Consider the following 21,990-nt stretch of genomic DNA (forward strand, 5'->3'; position numbering starts at 1 on the left):
TAGCTGTTATATGGGTCTGTTTGTGCACAAATTGCTCAGTAAAACCACAAACTGAGCAGAAAACTTGTTGCAAGTTCTTGGCGGGTCATCTAAATAACAAAAAGGAGTAAGAGTAAGAACACAAATGTGTGTAATTGGATGATGTTGGTTCAATATCTGCACATATGCAAGGGATATGAACTTAAACAAGTTTTACAGGATGCATTTTTTTATGCATTTTGTGTATGTTTTAACCTTTTTTCTTGATTCAAGTTTAAAGTAATTTGTTGTTTTGTGCTTTTATCTTTAACATTTTTAGTTTTTGGTACAAACTGTAAAATATTCTGCCTCTGCTCCATACCTATTGTAAGGGGTAATTGTGTTTTGTTTTTTTTCAAAACAGAGTTGTTGTTTTAATAAAAAAAAATTCTGATCTTGAAACTACAAGTGTTATGAGTTTTGACTTTAAAGGTGTTAAATATGAGGTTGGGAGCATTTCTATTGCCTCCACATGGCTCTCAACATGGCGACAGCTTAGCCAGCGGCTCATAGCTAACAGTGCTAACAATGCTAACAGTGAAAACAATGACAACAGTGCTGACAGAGCCAACAGTGTTTACCTGGGGGGAACCTGAGGGTGGGTGCTACGTTTCCATGCCGGCGCTGTCGGTTGGGGCGACATTATCGGCTGTAACCGCTGTATGAGAGCAGTGCAGAGCGGCGGCCGTGAGCTACCCAGTGGGGCGCGCTCACATGCACTAAAAGGCACTCGTGGCCAGCCCAGCAATGTCAACAAAGCACGGAGAAGCTCAGATTACAACACACAGAAGGAGAGAGACTTCATTGTCTGCTCAGACATACATTACTCCTCTATATCTATACATAGACAATAGTTGTTTGTTGCTATATTAATGCTCTGGATATCATATAGAGCACCTTTAAGACCACTTTCAATTCTCCATGCACCTTGTAAGTAGGTTAACATTTACAAGAATATATCAGCATCAGTAGAGCCTTCTATACTGCATGCGACAGTTTAGCTACTTTCAGCATTGAAGAAAAGTGAAAATCTGCATTTTCCTTGGAGCATGGGTGAGGCAGTGAAAGATAATAGAGTGGTTTGGGGGTTCCGCTCACCACATTCTGTTGTTTTCTGCCACTCCTCCCATTGTTGTAAAATATCAAAACAATCATTTACAGCAAGTCTCGTCATGTAGTGAGCACTTTTTCTCTTCAGGGCATCTTTTCAGTGTGTTAATTCATTTAATTCACAGGATCAAGCCATTAGCTCCAGCAGAGATCATGAGAGAGAAAAGTACAACGTTGTATCCACTACAAGCAAAGTTGACATCGACCCTCCTTTATAAGAAATATATACAACACAAAAAAACACATTTAATTACATCCGGTTCAACATGGGAAAAGCATTTTGTGTTCACATGTTGGATAAACCACATGTCAGAAAGTGTGAGTGTTTTCCAGTCATTTTTTTATGAAAGGTAGGTTAGAATAACAACTCAGTAGGTATTAATAATAAAAAGCATCAGGTATGCAGAACTAAGTTGGGTAAATGGCTCAAGAGAAAACAGAAACAGAAATTCAGCTGAGAGACCACGAGAAAACAAATCCCCATTTAAACTCAATTAATTCGCAAATGGCAAATGTCAATTATCCCTACCAATCGTCTCTGATACAAAGAGCACATGATGACTGAAAGGAGGCATGAATGAAAGAAAAGGGATTAACATACCAGGAAACAAAACATCTTTGTGAAACACACTTCAAGGTTTAGCTGGGGGTTAATCCCAGCTACACAGAGAAATGCCTTCACTTATTCATGTTCTCCACGACAATTTCCTCCCAACAGAAATCTCACACACACACACAAGTTGAGGCATGCAGGAGTGAATCATCTAACAATTCTCCAAAAGGTTAAAACAACTAGATCCTCACATAGATAGAAAGCTATCCAGTTCACACGGAGGGAACATTTCAGTCAAGAATATTGTGATATTTAATGTGACATGTTAAGAGTTTTACACACGTGTCCGTTTGTTCTTCTGTAATGCCTCAGTGGTGGTAAGTGGTGCACCAGCTGAAATGCAAGTTTGCAAGACTTTCAATTCACTCAGTCCACAACCTCAGCAGATGCCACTGACAAGAGACTTCAGCTCTACATGCCTTAAAGGCAAAAGAGGTTTAATCCAAACAAAAGCATGTAGTGGAAAATTATACATTTGTTTTTTTTGTCAGGGGTTATGAGCCAGACTATTTCTTGGCTGGGACCAGTAACTTCTTTGAGTCTCTGCTTATAGTCCAGACCACAGACTGCATATAAAGATAGACGACATGACAGCTCCCCTAAAGTGAAGCCAATACATCTGGATCACCTCCTGGTGGCTGGCTGCAGTATAGGTCATAAAGCCCACCTCCTCCATGTTAGTGGATGGGACATGAGCCAAACTAAAAAGTCAAAGTACCTGTCAAATAAATTTGTCCCCAAAGATGGTTTCTGTCATTTCAGGGAGTTCTTATGCTAATGTATGTTCAAGTGTTCAGTTTTCTTTTCAGTTTGGTTTTAATTAGTTATTTGATGCTATAAAAAGGGGGTGAGACATCATGATTGACAACTGCTCTGAGTGATATAGTCGCAGCCGGAGGCTCTTGAACTGTACGAGAGATTTAACTTTAACTTTTAATAACTGTCACGAGTCTGTTTAATAGAACATATGTCAATTTGATCATAAATGTAGTTATAGAGATATTATTTGTTGTGTGTCTTTCTAGCCCAACATCTACCGTGACGCTAACATAGTAGCTAGGTGGATCACACCAACAAGCTGCGGCTGTCTGGTACATAACCCCCCTCAAACAATGCTGGTTGTGAACTAGTTAACACGCATATTCAGACTACTTTGTACTTAGTGTGGGCTCAGCAGCTGATGTAGGAAAAACCTTAAATAAATTTCACATTGGGAAAAAGAATGGGGAAACCAAAACAATGACCGAATTTTCTATGTTAACAATCCCAATGATCAAGCATTCATTATCTTTACACACTGCCACAACTCAAAAAAGCTCTATATCTGCCCTTTACATCAAAATTACACACTGTCAAATGTTTGTATAATATTTTCATTCCATGTAATATTTGTGATCAATGAGTGCATGAAAAAGCCAAACCAAGCCGCCAACACAAATGTCTCCCAATCCATCTCTGACTCTGTTAAGCCTCTAAACTCCGGCAAGCACCGATTTAAAAAAGATTTTCAAGCAGTGCTGCCAGAGCTTTGATCACTCCAATAATGACTTCCTAGCAAATTTGCAAACAATGTGGGGTTGTGGCCTGGCAGCTGCCCCAGGCCCCTGGAAATCTTTTAGGAGGATTCCCTGAAGCTTGGCTTTTCTTTTTTGTTTTTATTAGTCCTCCATGTAAAATCTGCTGTGCCAGCCTTGTTGTTTTAGATTTTACAGGTTCATGCCCAGAGGCTACTTGTGTGACATCTAATCTGATCTGATATCTCACTAAACACATTTAGCTTTCATCAAATATGTACCTTTTTTATAGTTGTTTGTGAGGTTTGGTTTTTGCAGGGGAGCTCTAATTGTTTCGCTCCAGTGGATCTACTATTCAAAGTAGGTTTGATCTTGTAATAACAGGGCAGTCCCTGAGGCTCATGTAGGTCTTCATCCCACACTTTAAGATCTCAACAGCTGTAACAACTCCCTTCACCTCCACAGTCAAACAACACCAGTAAGAGTGAAAAAAATAATCTTTTCAAGTTAAAACAACCAAGTATTTTAAGTACTAAAACATGCAAGAGAAGCACAAATGGGACAGAAGCATGCACAGATGTTCGACCGAAACTAAAATTACAACTCCGCACCCCCTCTACGTAAAATTACAGAGAAAACACCACAGCAAGTATTCCACAAAAACGTTACAGCTGCAAGAAAAGCAGGGCCAGATTTGACATGCAACCCGCTCAGACGGGGCAGTGGAGTAGAAGTAATTTCCTCTAAACAAGCACTGGAGGGATGGGAGTCATAATCACAGGGAGGTGGAGGCTAGAGGTGGGGGGGGTGACACATCTGAGCAGAGGAGGCCCAGCTTTGATCATGTGGCCAGAAGGGTCGTCTCACTAAGGTGTTAATTGAGAGACCTCTGCCATATGTCCACAAAGAAGGCTGACTGACCAACCCTGATGATGTGGACCCAGAGCGACCGGAGCTAAGCCTGATGTACCAACCGACGCCAGGCTGTGCTTCCACCCGATCTGCTTATGTGTTAACGGGAAACCAGTGAGAGGCTGTGGAATGCTCTGGGTGTTGCTGGAGGACATGCACAATGTACAGATTTAACACTAAGCTTGTTACATTAACAACAAGCTCAGAAATATCAGGGAAATAAGCAAGAGGCATGTGAGCTGCCCACAAACTTAAAATCAATGTGATGCATTAATGCTGATAAATAGTCATTAGTTAATCTAAATAGAGCATTAATTAGAAGATATTTTATAAAAAATACGTTCCTTAAGTGGCAGAGTTGCCAAGTCTGCTTATTATAAGCGACTTTGGGCTTGTTTTGCTGAAAAGTCACTTACAAATATTGGTAGTCGCGAGTTTTTGGGCTTTTAGTATAGTTGCTTATTTGGGCTTGCTCCTGTCTCGCTCCTCTATACTAGTCTAGTTTGTCCTGTTGCAGGATCCGTACACAACCCCGATCCCTCCACCCCTCCAATTCCCCCATACACACACACACCAATGATTGAAAGTCACTCACCGCCACCGCCGCCACTCAGAGTGCTGTTGTTGTGAGACAAATCTTCGTGGGATTGATGGAGTTTAACTAACAATGCCAGGTACTAAGTGGGCAAAATATGGCAAAAAGTACAAAAAGAATGGGGAAAAAAAAAGTTTACTTAAAGACTGGATTCACCCTCAAGTGTGGGACGATTCAAAGGCAGTTTGCCGTTTTTGTAACGTTAAGTGTGATATAAAAAGCACATCATGACAATTTGGTTTGACAAGAAAGAACAAGAAAAATGTAAAGTTATAAGCTAAAAATTAAATTAAATGTTCAACTTCTTTTAGTTTAGTTAACAAGAAAAATGCAGTTACAAGCAAAAAATGTATGCAATTTTAGGGTTGCTGGAAAAATGTTATAAATATGCCTGACAATGACTGATATATTTGACTTCAGGACATCTCTGACTACATACATGGTGAAAATCAAACATTTTTACCGTATCAATCTAGATATTTTCCAAAGTAAAAGTCCCTAGAAGTGTATGATTCAACTTTTTCCCATGGTCTAGTGTTAAAAAAAAGTTAACAAATATCGCAATAAATCTTAATATCGAATCGCAATACGTATCGAATCGGCACCCAAGTATCGTGATAGTATTGAATCGGGAAATAGTCATATCGTCCCAGCCCTATTATATAATAGTAATTTTGGAAGCCGTAGTTTGTGCTGCCTTTTAAATGTTTTGTGAGATGTGTTACTAATATTTTGCCAACCTTTGAAAATGTGTCTCTCTACATGTGTTCATTGTAAAGAATGAGGAGCAGTTAAAAGTTACCTACATGTCATACCAAGATGAGGAAAATGGGTATTTATACCTTACGCTATTTTATCATCAAATAAATTAAACCTGAAACTATTGGCATAAATTAAGCCTGATATTGTCTTAAACAGCCCTGAATTATAATAGAGTTGAACACCTGTAAAAAAAAAAATCATGGAAGGATTTCTTTAAGTAATTCCACTGCACAAAAGATCACCAGGTTCATCAAAGCCACAGCAGGTTGGTACTTTTATGTCTGAAGGAATGCTTTGTTAGGTCTCCTTCGATGAAAGCACTGTTTGCAATCTGTGTTCTTATTATACCCAAGTGTAGAAAAATGGATTCAGGGATATGCCAAAAGTGCCACACTGGAAGCCGAAGAATTTCATTAAACCGATGTCACAGAGCTCATATTCTTCCCCTTGACATATCAATTCAGTGCTTTATCATCTCTAAAGAAAAGTAGGGAAAAGCCTCTGAGCCCTGCAGAAGATGAAGAGCCCTCTATTTGACCCCAGCTCTCCACTGGCACAATAGGGACCACCATCCAGGTCTTATATCCCCACTATTCTTTCCCTAAAATGCTTTTGCAGAGCATTCATCTGCCTGCTTCAACCTCTGGCAGACAGAAAATAGGTAGTGGCAGGTCAAAGCAGAAGAGTAGAGGAAGATTTAACTCTGCTACTGGATGTGGCAAACACTGTATGCACCATTTCAAAGTTGATGACAGTCCCTTTCAGACAACCCATAAGGACACAATGAAAATGAGTGTGGTTAAAGGAAGGTATTCTTTTAGAGGCTTGAGGTGAGGGTGTTTGGGGCGTCCAAATCTCTGGTAAAACTTGATTTAAGCTGTTAAATGCATGGCAAATGTGAGTCAGTATGGGTCATATAATGGTGAGGGATTACTAAAAACCACATGAGAGAGATGGGTCAGTGTCTGAAACCTGTTTTAAAAAGTAAAATCCTTAAAAAAAAAAAAGGAGTTAAATCTCTAAGGAATAAACACACACCACATTTCCCTGCCCTTGCAGCTCAAAGTTCAGCATGTGGGATACTTCCATGACACCTGTCTGGCGGGAATAAGCTTTGTTTGGTCGGGGGTGAAAAAAACAAGATATTACCACAACGAGCAGGTGCAACAAACACCATATGACTTTAACACATAATCCTGCTTAACCAGCAACGCTTCATCGGATTGTCTGGTCTGGTCTGCTCGCTGCAGGAGGACCACCTGACCCAGAACATGCATCAAAAAGACATACTAAATCAAAGAAAAACCTTGTGCATGCTTTTATACACACACAAAATATCATTAATAAAAGCGTAAATACTTCAAGGACAATGAAGTTAATATATCAGAAGCTCTCAAAGCGTTTAACTTACCCGACGCACAAGTGTCTCCACAAGCTGTTGCAGCTCCTCCTCTCTGTTATAACTCAACGGATCGTCTTGGGGGTGAAGTTATTGGAGGTTTAAATCGTCCGGTTGAGGTTGTAACTTAACGTCAAAACTTCTACAAGGTTATACTTTGTCTCCCCCGTGGCACACACGGTACGTCCCGTCTGCTCCACCAGCAGCACCACCAGCAGCCTCTTTGTACTTGTCCGCCTCTCAGCAGCCAGCAAGTTGTTCCCCCGCGGTCATGCGCAGTCGGTGCCCGGTCGGAGAAGCTCCGTCCCCCGTCAGCAAGTGCTGCTATATGACGGTGACGGTCAGGTGGAGCTTACCTGCCGCAAAGTTAGCCTACTTCTAGCTTTAAGGGCTATTTTAACTGCTGCTGGTTAACGTTACTCGACAATTTATCTGCCCATTCAGATGTCGAGAGAGAGACTAACTGCTTTTATTAACCTAAGATAACATTAATAGTTAGTTAAATGCAGGCTTACATCTTTTTACCTCACCGTTAGTAACGTTAAAGCTTGACCGTTAACACCGGTTGACCTTCCGCGTAACAATATAGTTCTTGGAACGTCTGTATTAGATTGGGCGTTTTTCAGTTGGTGCATTAATATGAATGTTTCTTAATTGTGCTGTGTCACAGAAATGCAAATGCGGGTCTATTTTTTGGCTAATTTTAACGGTTTCTGAGATTAAACCGTTTGTTTAATGTCTTGAAATATTTTATACCACGCAAATGTAAAGTTAAGTAGTGATTATTTATAAGAAATTCTAGGCTAAAGAGTTGGGACAGAGCAAGAGTCCGTTTCCAAAATGAGGTTCACTCACTGGCCAAGGCCGCCACCTTCTGGCGTTTTGTTGTAACCATGGTTATAACAGCATTTCAACCTCAACGCCTAAGAAAATGTAGTCACTGTATGTGTTTAGTGATGTGATTGTAAAGTATAAAATGTTTAAGGACTATTTAACTGCTGCTGATTAATGTTACTCGACACTTTATCTGCCCATTCAGATGTCGAGAGAGAGACTAACCGCTTTTATTAACCGACGATAACATTAATTGTTAGTTAAATGTAGGCTTACATCTGTTTAGCTGCCGTTAGTAACGGTTAAATCTTGACCGTTAACACCGGTTGACCCTCCGCGTAACAATATAGTTCTTGGAACGTAATGTATCTTCAATGGGGCGGTTTTCGTTTGGCGCATTAATATGAGTGTTTCTTAATTGTGCTGTGTCACAGAGGTGCAAGTGGCTAATTTTAACGGTTTCTGAGATTAAACCGTTTGTTTAATGTTTTGAAATATTTTATACCACGTTTACCAATGTAAAGCTAAATAGTGATTATTTATAAAGTTAAATTAATGGAAATTCAAGGCTAAAGAGTTGGGACAGAGCAAGAGTCAGCGTCCCAAACGAGGTTCACTCAGTGGCCAAGGCCGCCATCGTGTGGCGTTTTGTTGTAACCATGGTTATAACAGCATTTCAACCTCAACACCTAATAATGTAGTTACTGTATGTGAAGAAGAAGAAGAAGAAGAAGAAGAAGAAGAAGAAGCAGGAGGAGGAGGAGGAGAAGAAGATGAAGAAGCAGCAGGAGGAGGAGGAGGAGGGGGAGGAGAAGAAGCAGGAGGAGAAGAAGGAGGAGGAGGAGAAGAAGATGAAGAAGAAGCAGGAGGAGGAGGAGGAGAAGAAGCAGGAGGAGGAGAAGAAGAAGAAGCAGGTGGAGGAGGAGGAGAAGATGAAGAAGCAGGAGGAGGAGGAGAAGAAGAAGAAACCGGAGGAGGAGGGGGAAGAAGGAGAAGAAGAAGCAGGAGGAGGAGGAGAAGAAGAAGCAGGTGGAGGAGGAGAAGATGAAGAAGCAGGAGGAGGAGAAGAAGAAGAAACCGGAGGAGGAGGAGAAGAAGATGAAGAAGATGCAGGAGGAGAAGAAGATGAAGAAGCAGGAGGAGGAGAAGAAGATGAAGAAGAAGCAGGAGGAGAAGAAGATGAAGAAGACGCAGGAGGAGAAGAAGATGAAGAAGCAGGAGGAGGAGGAGATGAAGAAGAAGCAGGAGGAGGAGGAGAAGAAGATGAAGAAGCAGGAGGAGAAGAAGAAGGAGGAGGAGGAGAAGAAGATGAAGAAGAAGAAGCAGGAGGAGGAGATGAAGGAGGACGAGGAGATGAAGAAGCAGGAGGAGGAGGAGAAGAAGAGGAGGAAGAAGATGAAGAAGCAGGAGGAGGAGAAGAAGATGAAGAAGAAGCAGGAGGAGGAGGAGAAGAAGATGAAGAAGAAGCAGGAGGAGAAGAAGATGAAGAAGAAGCAGGAGGAGGAGAAGATGAAGAAGAAGCAGGAGGAGAAGGAGAAGAAGATGAAGAAGAAGTAGAAGCAGGAGGAGAAGAAGAAGATGAAGAAGAAGCAGGAGGAGGAGGAGGAGAAGATCAAGAAGAAGCAGGAGGAGAAGAAGAAGCAGGAGAAGAAGCAGGAGAAGAAGAAGATGAAGAAGAAGCAGGAGGAGAAGAAGAAGAAGGAGAAGGAGAAGAAGAAGAAGCAGAAGGACAAGAAGAAGCAGGAGGAAGAGGAGAAGGAGAAGATGAGGAGAAGGAGAAGAAGAAGAAGAAGAAAAAGCAGGAGGAGGAAAAGAAGATCAATAAGCAAGAGGAGGAGGAGAAGAAGAAGAAGCAGGAGGAGAAGAAGAAGCAGGAGGAGGAGGAGGAGAAGATGAAGCCATAGGAGAAGAAGTAGAAGAAGAAGAAGAAAAAGCAGGAGGAGGAGGAAAAAAAGAAGAAGAAGAAGAAGAAGCAGGAGGAGGAGGAGGAGGAGAAGAAGAAGCAGGTGGAGGAGGAGGAGAAGATGAAGAAGCAGGAGGAGGAGGAGAAGATGAAGAAGCAGGAGGAGGAGGAGAAGAAGAAGAAACCGGAGGAGGAGGGGGAAGAAGGAGAAGAAGAAGCAGGAGGAGGAGGAGGAGAAGAAGAAGCAGGTGGAGGAGGAGAAGATGAAGAAGCAGGAGGAGGAGAAGAAGAAGAAACCGGAGGAGGAGGAGAAGAAGATGAAGAAGATGCAGGAGGAGAAGAAGATGAAGAAGCAGGAGGAGGAGAAGAAGATGAAGAAGAAGCAGGAGGAGAAGAAGATGAAGAAGCAGGAGGAGGAGGAGATGAAGAAGAAGCAGGAGGAGGAGGAGAAGAAGATGAAGAAGCAGGAGGAGAAGAAGAAGGAGGAGGAGGAGAAGAAGATGAAGAAGCAGGAGGAGGAGGAGATGAAGAAGAAGCAGGAGGAGGAGGAGAAGAAGATGAAGAAGCAGGAGGAGAAGAAGAAGGAGGAGGAGGAGAAGAAGATGAAGAAGAAGAAGCAGGAGGAGGAGATGAAGGAGGACGAGGAGATGAAGAAGCAGGAGGAGGAGGAGAAGAAGAGGAAGAAGATGAAGAAGCAGGAGGAGGAGAAGAAGATGAAGAAGAAGCAGGAGGAGGAGGAGGAGAAGAAGATGAAGAAGAAGCAGGAGGAGAAGAAGATGAAGAAGAAGCAGGAGGAGGAGAAGATGAAGAAGAAGCAGGAGGAGAAGGAGAAGAAGATGAAGAAGAAGTAGAAGCAGGAGGAGAAGAAGAAGATGAAGAAGAAGCAGGAGGAGGAGGAGGAGAAGATCAAGAAGAAGCAGGAGGAGAAGAAGAAGCAGGAGAAGAAGCAGGAGAAGAAGAAGATGAAGAAGAAGCAGGAGGAGAAGAAGAAGAAGGAGAAGAAGAAGAAGCAGAAGGACAAGAAGAAGCAGGAGGAAGAGGAGAAGGAGAAGATGAGGAGAAGGAGAAGAAGAAGAAGAAGAAAAAGCAGGAGGAGGAAAAGAAGATGAAGAAGCAAGAGGAGGAGGAGAAGAAGAAGAAGCAGGAGGAGAAGAAGAAGCAGGAGGAGGAGGAGGAGAAGATGAAGCCATAGGAGAAGAAGTAGAAGAAGAAGAAGAAAAAGCAGGAGGAGGAGGAAAAAAAGAAGAAGAAGAAGAAGAAGCAGGAGGAGGAGGAGGAGAATAAGAAGAAGAAGCAGGAGGAGGAGGACAAGGAGGAGGAGGAAGACAAGATAAGAAGAAGAAGCAGGAGTAGAAGAAGAAGAATGTGTTTAGTGATGTGATTGTAGAGTGTAAAATGTTTAGCCTATTTCAGCTATTTGAAGTTTCATTGAGATTAAAACCAGGCTAACAGGGCAGTTCAGAACCTTGTATGTGCAATGGAGGAAAAACAGGTCTGTTTTATTTATTAATTGATATGTTTAGTTAAAGGGATAGATTCGGATAAATGGCCAAAAGTATGTGTACAGACAATTGCAGCATTAAGATTTCCCTTAATTGCAAATAATAAGACACCTAGCCCAGACCATGGAAAACAGACCAAAAGTATATGGACATATCGGTGTCCACATGTAGAATAATACAGTATTCCATAAACAAGGCACTAGGGCTGCAACTAACGGTTATTTTCATTGTCGTTTGGCTCACAAGCCTTGTTAGATGTGGGAAACAAACATCAGATAAACAAAATATTCATTTTGGACCTGCAAACATTTTAAAATGATTAATTCACAATCATAATAATTCTTTTGAGGAAAAAATATACTTTTATTCGGCACCTTTCTAAAGGCTCTTTGGATGTATTATTATAAAAAAAATAATTAAATATTCCTCTACATAAATATGTTATCAATAAGACCTTTAATCGTTGCAACTCCATATAGCACATTTCAAAGGCAGCAGCAATTCAGTGTGCTTTACATAGGCAAAGAAAATCATTAGAATGGCATTTAAATACAATAAGCAATACAATCAATTTAGTTAGAATAAATTAGATTTTTATATAAATAAGTATAAATAAATTAAATACAAATGGAATAGACCAGATATACAGTTACAGTGCAGTAATAAATTGTGAGTTGCCCCAAATGCAACAAAAGGAAATAAGTGATAGATAGACAGACAGACAGACAGATAGATACCATGGGTAAATTGAGAATGCAAATATTTGGGACAAAAAATGTTTAAAGGTCCCATATTATAAAAAAAAGATTTTCATGTTGTTTTTTTTATTATAAAGCAGGCTTTAGTCCTTTATAAATACTGTGAAAGTATCGAAACACTCAATCCACAGGGAAATACACACAGCCCGTATTCAGAAACTCTGCATCTGAAACAAGCTGTCAGGATTTCTGCCCATTCGTGATGTCACAAATATACAATATTTAGACCCTTGACACAATTTTAAACGTAAACATTCTAAATGTGTCCCAGTTTATTCCTGGTTGCAGTGTAGGTGAATGTCATCAGCTGACAGGAAGTACACATGGACCCAAGCCGTTGCCTAGAAACGCAATTCTGTTGCAATTCTGTCAAAATGCGCTAAAACGGAGCGTTTCAGACAGAGTAAATACAGGCATATTCAGACTGACAGTATGAGGAAAATAAAGTGTTTTTTTTTAACATTACAGCATGAAAACATGTTCTAGTAGAAAACACAAAATACAAGTATGCACCTGAAAATTAGCACAATATGGGACCTTTAAAGCTGAAAAGTTCATCTGTTAAACACCAGAAGAATGTGCATGAATTTTATCAGGAGTCAAACTTATGAAACTGTTCTTGAACACTATCAAACAAACCTGCAGTAAAGTACACGACCCGTCTCTTGCACAACGACAGTTTGGATTCAGGCATGCACAACGTCTATTATCCTGCTCACATCCTCTCTGTTGGTAACTTTATCATTTCATCACAGCTGTTTGTACAAAGCGAGGTTTTGTTTCAGCGTTGCCACACCTCTCCTTCTCCTGCAGCTCTGGATTGATTGGCTCTCACTGTTTTCACCCAGTTCCGCGTTGCAGAGCATTTAAATCCTGCAGCATTTCCTCCTAACTTCTACTCTCTCACCAGCTGCAGGACCAGAGAGAGACCAGCTACCAACATGTCCGATCAAGGCGTGTTCGACACCAACGTGGTCACCATGACCCGGTTCGTGATGGAGGAGGGCCGGAAGGCGAAAGGCACCGGAGAGCTGACAACGCTGCTCAACTCTCTGGGCACCGCGGTGAAGGCCATCTCCAGCGCCGTGAGGAAAGCTGGCATCGCCCACCTGTGAGTAGAAGAAGATATCATTATTATTGTTTATATATAAAGAAGCATGTGTTCTTTCAGCCCCCATCAGTTTCATCCACGTTGGCACAAACTGAGCAGGAGATTCAGGTTCTCAGTGCGCCAATCAGAAAGCGCACATACCTGAAAACAACACGCCCACTTTTAAAGGAGCTTGATTTAATTAAACACATATTTAATGTGGGTTATGTGCAGCTTTATTGCCAGGGTCCATTATAGAAATGCATGTATTTCTGCCCTGCTACTAACTAAGTACATTTACTCAAGTACTGTGCTTAAGTACAATTTTGACATACTTGTACTTTCCTTGAGTCTTTCCATTCTCTGGCACTTTATACTTACTACATTGCAGAGGGGGATATTGTACTTTTTTTACTCCATTACATTTATTTGACAGCTGTAGTTACTCATTACTTAAAATAAAAATATAAAAAAGGATATGCTTATATGATATGATGAAGTACTAATACCCAGCCAGTAGTACACAACATATCTAAAATTGACTCCACATTGATGAACTACATCATTAAAATGCTCGTATATGTGTTTGTTAGTAATAAAAACAGAATAATATAATATTTTTAATAATATAACACTTTGAAAGGTAATTTTACTTTTTATACTTTAAGTATATTATGCTTATAATACTTCTGTACTTTTACTTAAGCAACATTTTGAATTCAGGATTTTTACTTGTAACACAGTATTTTTAGACTGCTGTATTCTTACTTTTATTAGTAAAGTAATAGAGTAAAGGATCTGAGTACTTCTTCCACCTCTGCTTCCTCTTTCCTTGAGTATTTCCACTCTCTGCCACTTTATACTTCTACTTTACTACATTTCAGAGGGGAACATTGTACTTTTTACTCCACTACATTTATGTAGCTGTAGTTACTCGTTACTTTTTAAATAAAAATATAAAACATGATATACTTATATGATATGATGCAGTACTAACCTACCCAGCCAGTAGTACACAACGTATCTAAAATTGACTCCACATTGATGAACTACATCATACTACTTTAAATTACTTTACTTTACTTTATATTATAATACTTACTTGTAACAGTATTTTTAGACCGTTGTATTCATACTTTTATTAGTAAAGTAATAAATTAAAGGATCTGAGTACTTCTTCCACCTCTGCTTCCTCTTTCCTTGAGTATTTCCACTCTCTGCCACTTTAAACTTCTACTTTACTACATTTCAGAGGGGAATATTGTACTTTTTACTCCACTACATTTATTTGACAGCTGTAGTTACTCGTTGCTTTTTAAATAAAAATATAAAACATGATATGCTTATATGATATGATGCAGTACTAATCTACCCAGCCAGTAGTACACAACGTATCTAAAATTGACTCCACATTGATGAACTACATCTTTAAAATGCTCCTATATGTTTTCATCAGTATAAAAACAGAATAATATAATATTCTATAATAATGTAATACTGAAAGGTACTTTTACTTTTGATACTTTAAGTATATTTTGCCGATAAAACTTCTGTGCTTTTACTTAAGTAACATTTTGAATTCAAGATTTTTTACTTGTAACACAGTATTTTTAGACCGTTGTATTCGTGCTTTTATTTATAAAGAAATAAAGTAAAGGATCTGAGTACGTCTTCCACCTCTGCTTCCTCTTTCCTAGAATAGTTCCACTCTCTGCCACTTTATGCTTCTACTTTAATACATTTCAGTGGGGAACATTGTACTTTTCACTCCACTACATTTATTTGACAGCTGTAGTTACTCGTTTACTTTTACTTTTGATACTTTAAGCATATTTTGCTGATAATACTTCTGTACTTTTACTTGAATTCATGATTTTTACTTGCAGACTGTTGTATTTCTAGTCTTAAGTAAAGGATCTGAGTACTTCTTCCTCCTCCGCCTACTACCGTTTTATTTCCTTATCTTGTCTTTGTGTTGCCCTTCACGCTTCACAGTTTTAAATAATGTGTTTTAATATTTTCCATTACTATGTGCTGTGCTGATCTATTTTTACTCTTTTTTACTGATGATCTTACAGTATCTATTACAAAAATAGACCTATTCCCTAAACATTTAAGTTAATGTACATTTTACAATTTTGTATTTGTTGTATTGTTTGCATGAGCAGAAATATCTTTCCTGTGCTAAACCTTTGCGTCTGATGATTCAGACTTCAGTACTTTACTCAATCACCAACTAACAGTTTAGAAATGTAGTGTCATGCATCACTTACAGGTTTTTATTGTTTCCTTCCTTCCTCTTAACTGGAAACTACAGTAATGATTTTATTCCAATAAATCATATCACAGAACAAAGCAGTAGAGCTGTTTTAAATAACATTTGTTCAGTTAACGTACAGAGGAAGACTAAATAGAAACTACCCTCACTTTGTTTCGTTTGTCTTTTACGTCTCATTAGTTATGGCATCGCTGGCAGCACCAATGTGACCGGTGACCAGGTGAAGAAGCTGGACATTCTGTCCAATGATCTGATCATCAACATGATCAAGTCGTCTTTCACCTCCTGTGTGCTGGTGTCCGAGGAGGATGAGAAAGCCATCATCGTAGAGCCAGACACGAGGGTACGTGTGACCGGTGGAGAAAGAATAAGACTTTGATTTTAGATGTTGAAACCAAATGGTGGATCTTTTGCTACTCCTGATGTTGTGTGAGGTTCCCACTGAGCATGTGGGGAAAACCTCATTTATTTGGGGATCTCATCTCTGGAATGAGCCGTTGGCAGACTGAAACCAGATCATCCAGTTTTTCTCTGGGTTGTTTAGATCTTTTCCGCAATGGATGTTATCTCATATAACCGGTTCACTTACAAAAAAAGTTTTTCAGTTCCTGTCAAATGCAAATACTTTCATTCCATTACTCTTGTCACTAATTGTCACTGCTAGGCACAAAGTTAAAAGTTCCCTGTGTGTAGTTTCAGACCTCTAGTAGCTCTGTGGAGCTGTTTTTCTATGAGTGAGTCAGCATTTTCTTTATCTCATGCACAACCACAAAGACACACATGCAAACCAATGAAGCATTGCACATTTCTGCCAGTGGTTTCACACTATTCCACTAATCTAATGCATCAACAAAAAGCAGGGAAGAGGACTGCTAGCAAGTGAAGATGAATGTAAACAATACAGAATGTAAAATACTTTAAAGAGGACCTAATATGCTTTTGTTCCCTTTCCTTTAATGTGTTATATAGTTTTTTTTGTGCATGTAAAAGGTCTGCAAAGTTACAAAGCCCAAAGTCCATGTCAAAAGGAGTTACTCTCCCCCACAGAAACACTGCTCCTGAAATGCCTGAAACGCTTCGCTTGAAGTCCTGTCTTTTCTTAGCAGAGTCAGTAGAGTTTGGTTTGGTTGACCAATCACAACAGAGTGGGCCAGCTGACCATTTTTTTTTTACATTAAAGCATGTAAACATGTTCTAGTAGAAACCCAAAATACAAGTATGCACCTGAAAATGAGCATAATAGTTCCTCTTTAAGGAAATGCATTCAGCACGTTTGTTTGACCTCATTGATAACACACACACACAATGTGTTTTGGTGAGCAACTCTGAATGTAAACATAACTTTTGTTTGTTTCCTCTTCCTTCTCTTCCAGGGTAAATACATTGTGTGTTTTGACCCTTTGGATGGCTCCTCCAACATCGACTGTCTCGTCTCCATCGGAACCATCTTTGCCATCTACAAAAAGGTACTAACAGGTTAAAATCCCCGTAATAAAGCGCCTCTGTTCTTGCACCAGTCTGAGTTTTTGTAGCCAAGACGGATCACTTAGACTGAAGTTGTTGCTGATATTCACTGTCTTAAAATTAACCTTCAATATCATGCCAAAAATGTTACACTGATGTAGCTTTTCCCTCAAGAGTTATATTATAATGTATTATATCATCCAGGTGATAAAAGATCTCCTCCTCTCAAACTCAGACTTGTGTTTGTTATGTTAAAAAAAAATTTAAAACGTTAAAATGGAAGATATGGTAATGTATTTTTACTAAGATGGTAAACTAAATTAAGAAATCTGAGAAATATAAATTAAATGGGTTTATCAGACACTTTTATCATAGCTGCATATGTGAACAAGCTAATATCTATTGTAGGGCTGCAACTAACTATTATTTTAATAGTCGATTAAACTGTTTATAATTTTCTTGATTGATCTATTAGTTGTTTGGTCTATAAAATTGTGAAAAATGTGGATCAGTGTTTCCCAAAGTCCAAGATGATGTCCTCAAATGTCTTGTTTTGTCCACAACTCAAAGATAGTCAGTTTGCTGTCATAGAGGAGTAAAGAAACTAGAAAATTTTCACATTTAAGAAGCTGGAATCAGAGAATTTAGACTTTTTTTTATCTTAAAAAATTACTCAAACTCGATTATCAAAACAGTTGGCGATTAATTTAATAGTTGACAATTAATCGATTAATTGTTGCAGCTCTAATCTATTGGCAAACAGATTCCAATCCTCTCTACTCCGTTGTTATAGATAATAAAATAGCATAAACACTGCTGGAATAATAAATGAATGATGACATTAGTTTCTGCTGTTTCCCTCAGACTACAGATGATGAGCCCTGTGAGGAGGACGCCCTCAAGCCCGGCAGGACCCTTGTGGCGGCAGGCTATGCCCTCTACGGCAGCGCCACCATGATGGTGATCTCCACCGGCCGCGGAGTCAACGGCTTCATGCTCGACCCAGTTAGTACTCTCTCGGTCCTGTGTTTGACGTTAAAATAAATCTTGCAAACTATTTTTTTAACTGAGGTTCTTTGTAACAATATCTGCTTTTTGCTTATCAGGCAATCGGCGAATTCATCCTGGTTGATCGGGACGTGAAGATCAAGAAGCGAGGCAAGATTTACAGCTTGAACGAAGGTTATGCAATGCACTTTGACCCCGCTGTCACAGAGTACCTGCAGAAGAAGAAGTTCCCTCAGGTAACGCTGATGTGTGGGGAGAGCTGCAAGCACACTAGTGTGTTTATACATATTTGTTAATCAGGGACAACGGACATCAATCAACAATACATTCAAATGTAGATCTCTCATCCAGTGCCAGTTTAAGTAGCTTCCTAATCCAACATTTTAAATGACTGCAGGATGGCAGTGAGCCCTACGGCGCCCGGTACATTGGTTCCATGGTGGCAGACGTCCACCGAACGCTGATGTACGGAGGCATCTTTTTATACCCAGGAAATGTGAAGAGCCCCCAAGGAAAGGTAAGATCCCTCTGCTGCTTTCTGCTGCTCCCTCACATATCAAACTAAGACCTAAAATAAATGCTTCGAAATCTCAAATGTTCCATCTTAAAACAAAGTAAATGGTTCAAATTTAGTAAATACAATAATATAGTATATGGATATTGTATTAAAGACATAAACCTCCACTTTAAAAGTTATAAATTTAACATATCCTCACTTGCAACATGAGACCAAACTGAAGAAAGTGTCACAAAGTTGTTTCTTCACTCTCCACATCCTTCAAGTGTTTGCAAGACTGAGCCAAATGTGATGTTGTCACATTTTAAAAAAGTGTAGAAAGCACCTTTGTAATGCAGATGTAAGAGGAAATAATGAGTCTTGCAACAAAATAAGTGTTTTTTTAAGTCCCAGTCAACAAACAAAGATGCTCTTTGGATTCAGCGGCAACAATAAATCCATGTGCTCTGAGTTAAATTAAAAAGTGATGCAACATTAAAGGCTTTTGCAAACATCAGATTTACTTTGTACAGTTTAAAATGTTGCAAACAAACTATTTTAAATACAATAAAACATTAGAAAATAAAATATTTCAATAAAACCGTCAAGGAAAACATAAGTAAAGGTCTCTACACTGTAGCTCCCTTAGGTCCAATTTATTAGCACATCCACAAGTAAGTGACGTTTCAAGCTGATGCTCTTCTTCAGATTTAGCTATATCAACAGAGACGCCATCTTTAAATACGTATGCTCTGGTCACATGATAATCCCAGTGAACCATATAACCCACACATAACAAGTATGTTATGCAAATTAAGAAAAGCACATACTGTATATACATTTACTATACAAAGATTTAGGTAAGACCCTCACAGCACACAAGATTAACATCAAGCCAGTGGCTGTCATACCTTTTTATAAGGCTAGAACTAAAGAGAGGTGCCTTCATATTATAAATAGGATGGCCCAAAAAAATCTAGGAAATTCACATGGATATTCATAAAGAAGGGCGACAACGTATACATCTGGAGACACCTACGCTCACCAATAGTAGTAAACATTTCATGTTTAGACACAAGACCACATTACCAATGACAGAACAATATCAACATACTGATCTAATCAAATATACAGAGTCCAGCATTATCCTAATGAAAAATTAGATTTAATAAAATAATCAAGGCAACAAAAAAACTACTTAAAAGCAAGAGAAGAGAAGAGAAGTCTTAGGATGTTTAGTTTCATATTGAATATTTGAGTGGATTGTTTCACAGTTTTGATTCATAAAAGTTGTCTCTCCATATTTCATTGTCTTAAAGGATTATTTCACAATGTTTAATTTCCCATATTAACGTTGAAACAGGTTTTTCTTGCTGTAATCATTCGTCATTAGGAAGACATCTGTTGGTTGTGAAATAATTACATCAAGAAAAACCTGTTTCAGTGTTCACCTGACTATTGTCTTGAAGAGCAGAGTGGCGCAGGAGTGAGTCCTAAAACCCGGAAATGAGTTAGTATTTTAGCACTTCCTGTTTCCTCGTCTGGAAGTTAATGGGATGTTTTGAATGGGTTTTTAGTTAGATGCCAGAAATAAGCTGAAGAGATTTTAACGTTTTGTTCTACGACATAAAATACATCAATAAATATCCCACTCGTAAATTTTGAAGCCTTTATGTATTTTAAAAAAGGCGGTTGCTAACAAGTGGATAAATGAGACTATTAAACGCCATCACGCCGCTTTACATCCTCATTGTGTATACTCACATTCATGCGATCGTGGTGTAGTTGGCGAACGTTAGCTTTCTGGCGTTGCATTCACACTTGAGAAAATCATAAAATTGGTTAAAATGGTTATTTGTGAAGATTATCTTACAGAACAAAACCTGTTATTATCATAAACATTTGTTTGACACAGAGCTTATTTTAATGGAAAAATCCCACTGGCTTTTTGTCGAGGGAACCAGGGCGATGCCAACTTCCTGGTTGGCCTACAAAAATAAGTTTTTCTGCAGCACTCTATAGTGAACCCATCCTTTAACTGTTGGTACATTTAATACTGTAAGGACCTGGCTTGGAGTATAGAAGTATAATAGTAAAGGAAGGAGAGACTAAGTATGAAAGTGTTAAACCATCAAATGTTGGATTATAATGTTCCTTTTGAAGAGTTTGACATTAGGACCAGAAACTAAACTCCCTCCTCTTCCTCAAAGCTGCGGCTGCTGTACGAAGGCAACCCCATGGCCTTCATCATAGAGCAGGCTGGCGGCCTGGCCTCCACTGGCCTGGAGCCCATTCTGGACATCCAGCCCGTGAACATCCACCAGCGAGCTCCCGTGGCCATGGGCTCGACCGAGGACGTCCTGGAATACGTCGCCATCTGCCAGAAACACGCCAAGAAGAAGTGAGACCGCGCCGACTCACTTTCACAACCATCGCTGTCCGGCGAAGAACCTCGCATCTCCAAGCTTGAAGTCTGCCGCGTTTTGAGCTTGATATAAATTATTCTTAAGCCCCAAAAAATGTCAGGGGATTTTCTCAGTTAAATAACCAAATTTGGAGTTACAAGGTTTTTAATGCCATACTGGCAAATGTTCATGTTCTGCTGACGGATAAAAGAAAGAAGGAGGTTCAGTGGACACATGAAATCTGTAACTCAATCATGCACACATTCCACCAAACAACTACCAAAGACCAAACGTGCCAAAAAATGACAATGATGCACTTGAATAAACAAAACATGAAGACTTTTTCCTCCTGTTTACCTCCAGTTGTGCCTTTTTAATTAGAATGAACATCCATTCTAGACGTGTGAAGGACCAAATATGAACCTCTATGCAACAAACATGATGCCTTTTTATGATGTGAACAACTACTGTTTGGAGTGATGAAGTCTCTCAATAAATCCAAATGAGTCTAAGAAGACAAAATCTGTGTTTTCTTAATTTCTGAAATGTGTCCCATCATTTTCACTAACACGTAGTTTGTGTATTCATTGAGAATTGTCTGTTTCTTATTATAGTGTCAAAATCTTAGTATTCCAAGAAACAAGCAGCCTTTTACATAAACAAAAGCTTGACTGTGTCCTGCCCATAGTCTCTATATAAGTGGACGTAGTCACCGTGACGTCACCCATTGGTTTGTGGACTGCCGTTTTGAGGCCTTGAGTTTGGTATTTTGGCCGTCATCATCTTGGTTTTTTGGAACCAGAAGTGACACGAGAGGGTGGAGCTAAGCACAACCGAATGCTGAATAAAGTATTTTAAATGTTACAATTAACTTTCACGAACTGAAAACAAACTGTGAAAGGGTTAAAGTTGTTAGGTGAAAACACAGACAACTCCCAGACCAGACAACGCCGTGGTAGCAACCTGCCAATCACAAGGTAGCCACGCCCTAAAGCATCCCCTGCTCTATGGTCTATTTGACTCTAAACGGGACCATAATTTACTAAATGAACATCATACTGTATTGAAGAAGACTTGAAACTAGCGATTGAGACCATAAACTCATGTTTACAATGTTTACTGAGGTAATAAATTAAGTGAGAAGTAGGATCATTTTCTCATTGACTTCTATACAATCAGACTTCTCTTTGCAACCAGAGGAGTCGCCCCCTGCACACCCCTGTATTATTGAAGGAAAGAAGAAAAACATCAATATAACGGCTGATTATGTGGATAGAAGAAGAAGAAATACTTGAGACAACTTAAAATAAACTAATTGCGGTTTTAGAA

At 39.4% G+C, this 21,990-nt stretch overlaps 2 protein-coding genes and 1 long non-coding RNA gene across 3 annotated transcripts in view; 2 read left to right on the forward strand and 1 right to left on the reverse strand.

Moving 5' to 3' along the window:
- Positions 1 to 7,507, reverse strand: part of kank1a (KN motif and ankyrin repeat domains 1a) — a 56,655-nt gene extending 49,148 nt beyond the window's left edge. Inside the window, exon 1 of the mRNA XM_037776850.1 lies at positions 6,936 to 7,507. The gene's annotated coding sequence lies outside the window, so the exon portion shown is untranslated. The remainder of the gene's footprint in view (positions 1 to 6,935) is intronic.
- A 1,115-nt stretch (positions 7,508 to 8,622) lies between these two features.
- Positions 8,623 to 11,149, forward strand: LOC119492434. Its single transcript, XR_005207778.1, has 2 exons — positions 8,623 to 8,671; positions 10,976 to 11,149. It is a non-coding gene; the product is annotated as an uncharacterized LOC119492434 (long non-coding RNA).
- Positions 11,150 to 12,722: 1,573 nt separating this feature from the next.
- On the forward strand, positions 12,723 to 21,183 carry LOC119492427 (fructose-1,6-bisphosphatase 1-like). Its single transcript, XM_037776874.1, has 7 exons — positions 12,723 to 13,031; positions 15,469 to 15,631; positions 16,662 to 16,754; positions 17,617 to 17,757; positions 17,859 to 17,996; positions 18,158 to 18,277; positions 20,467 to 21,183. Exons 1-7 carry the CDS (start codon positions 12,862 to 12,864, stop codon positions 20,659 to 20,661), a joined length of 1,020 nt encoding a protein of 339 aa, XP_037632802.1. The 5' UTR covers positions 12,723 to 12,861; the 3' UTR covers positions 20,662 to 21,183.
- The last annotated feature ends 807 nt before the right edge of the window (positions 21,184 to 21,990 follow it).

Source organism: Sebastes umbrosus, chromosome 8 (genome assembly GCF_015220745.1).
Source record: "Sebastes umbrosus isolate fSebUmb1 chromosome 8, fSebUmb1.pri, whole genome shotgun sequence".
Classification (NCBI taxonomy): Eukaryota; Metazoa; Chordata; class Actinopteri; order Perciformes; family Sebastidae; genus Sebastes; species Sebastes umbrosus.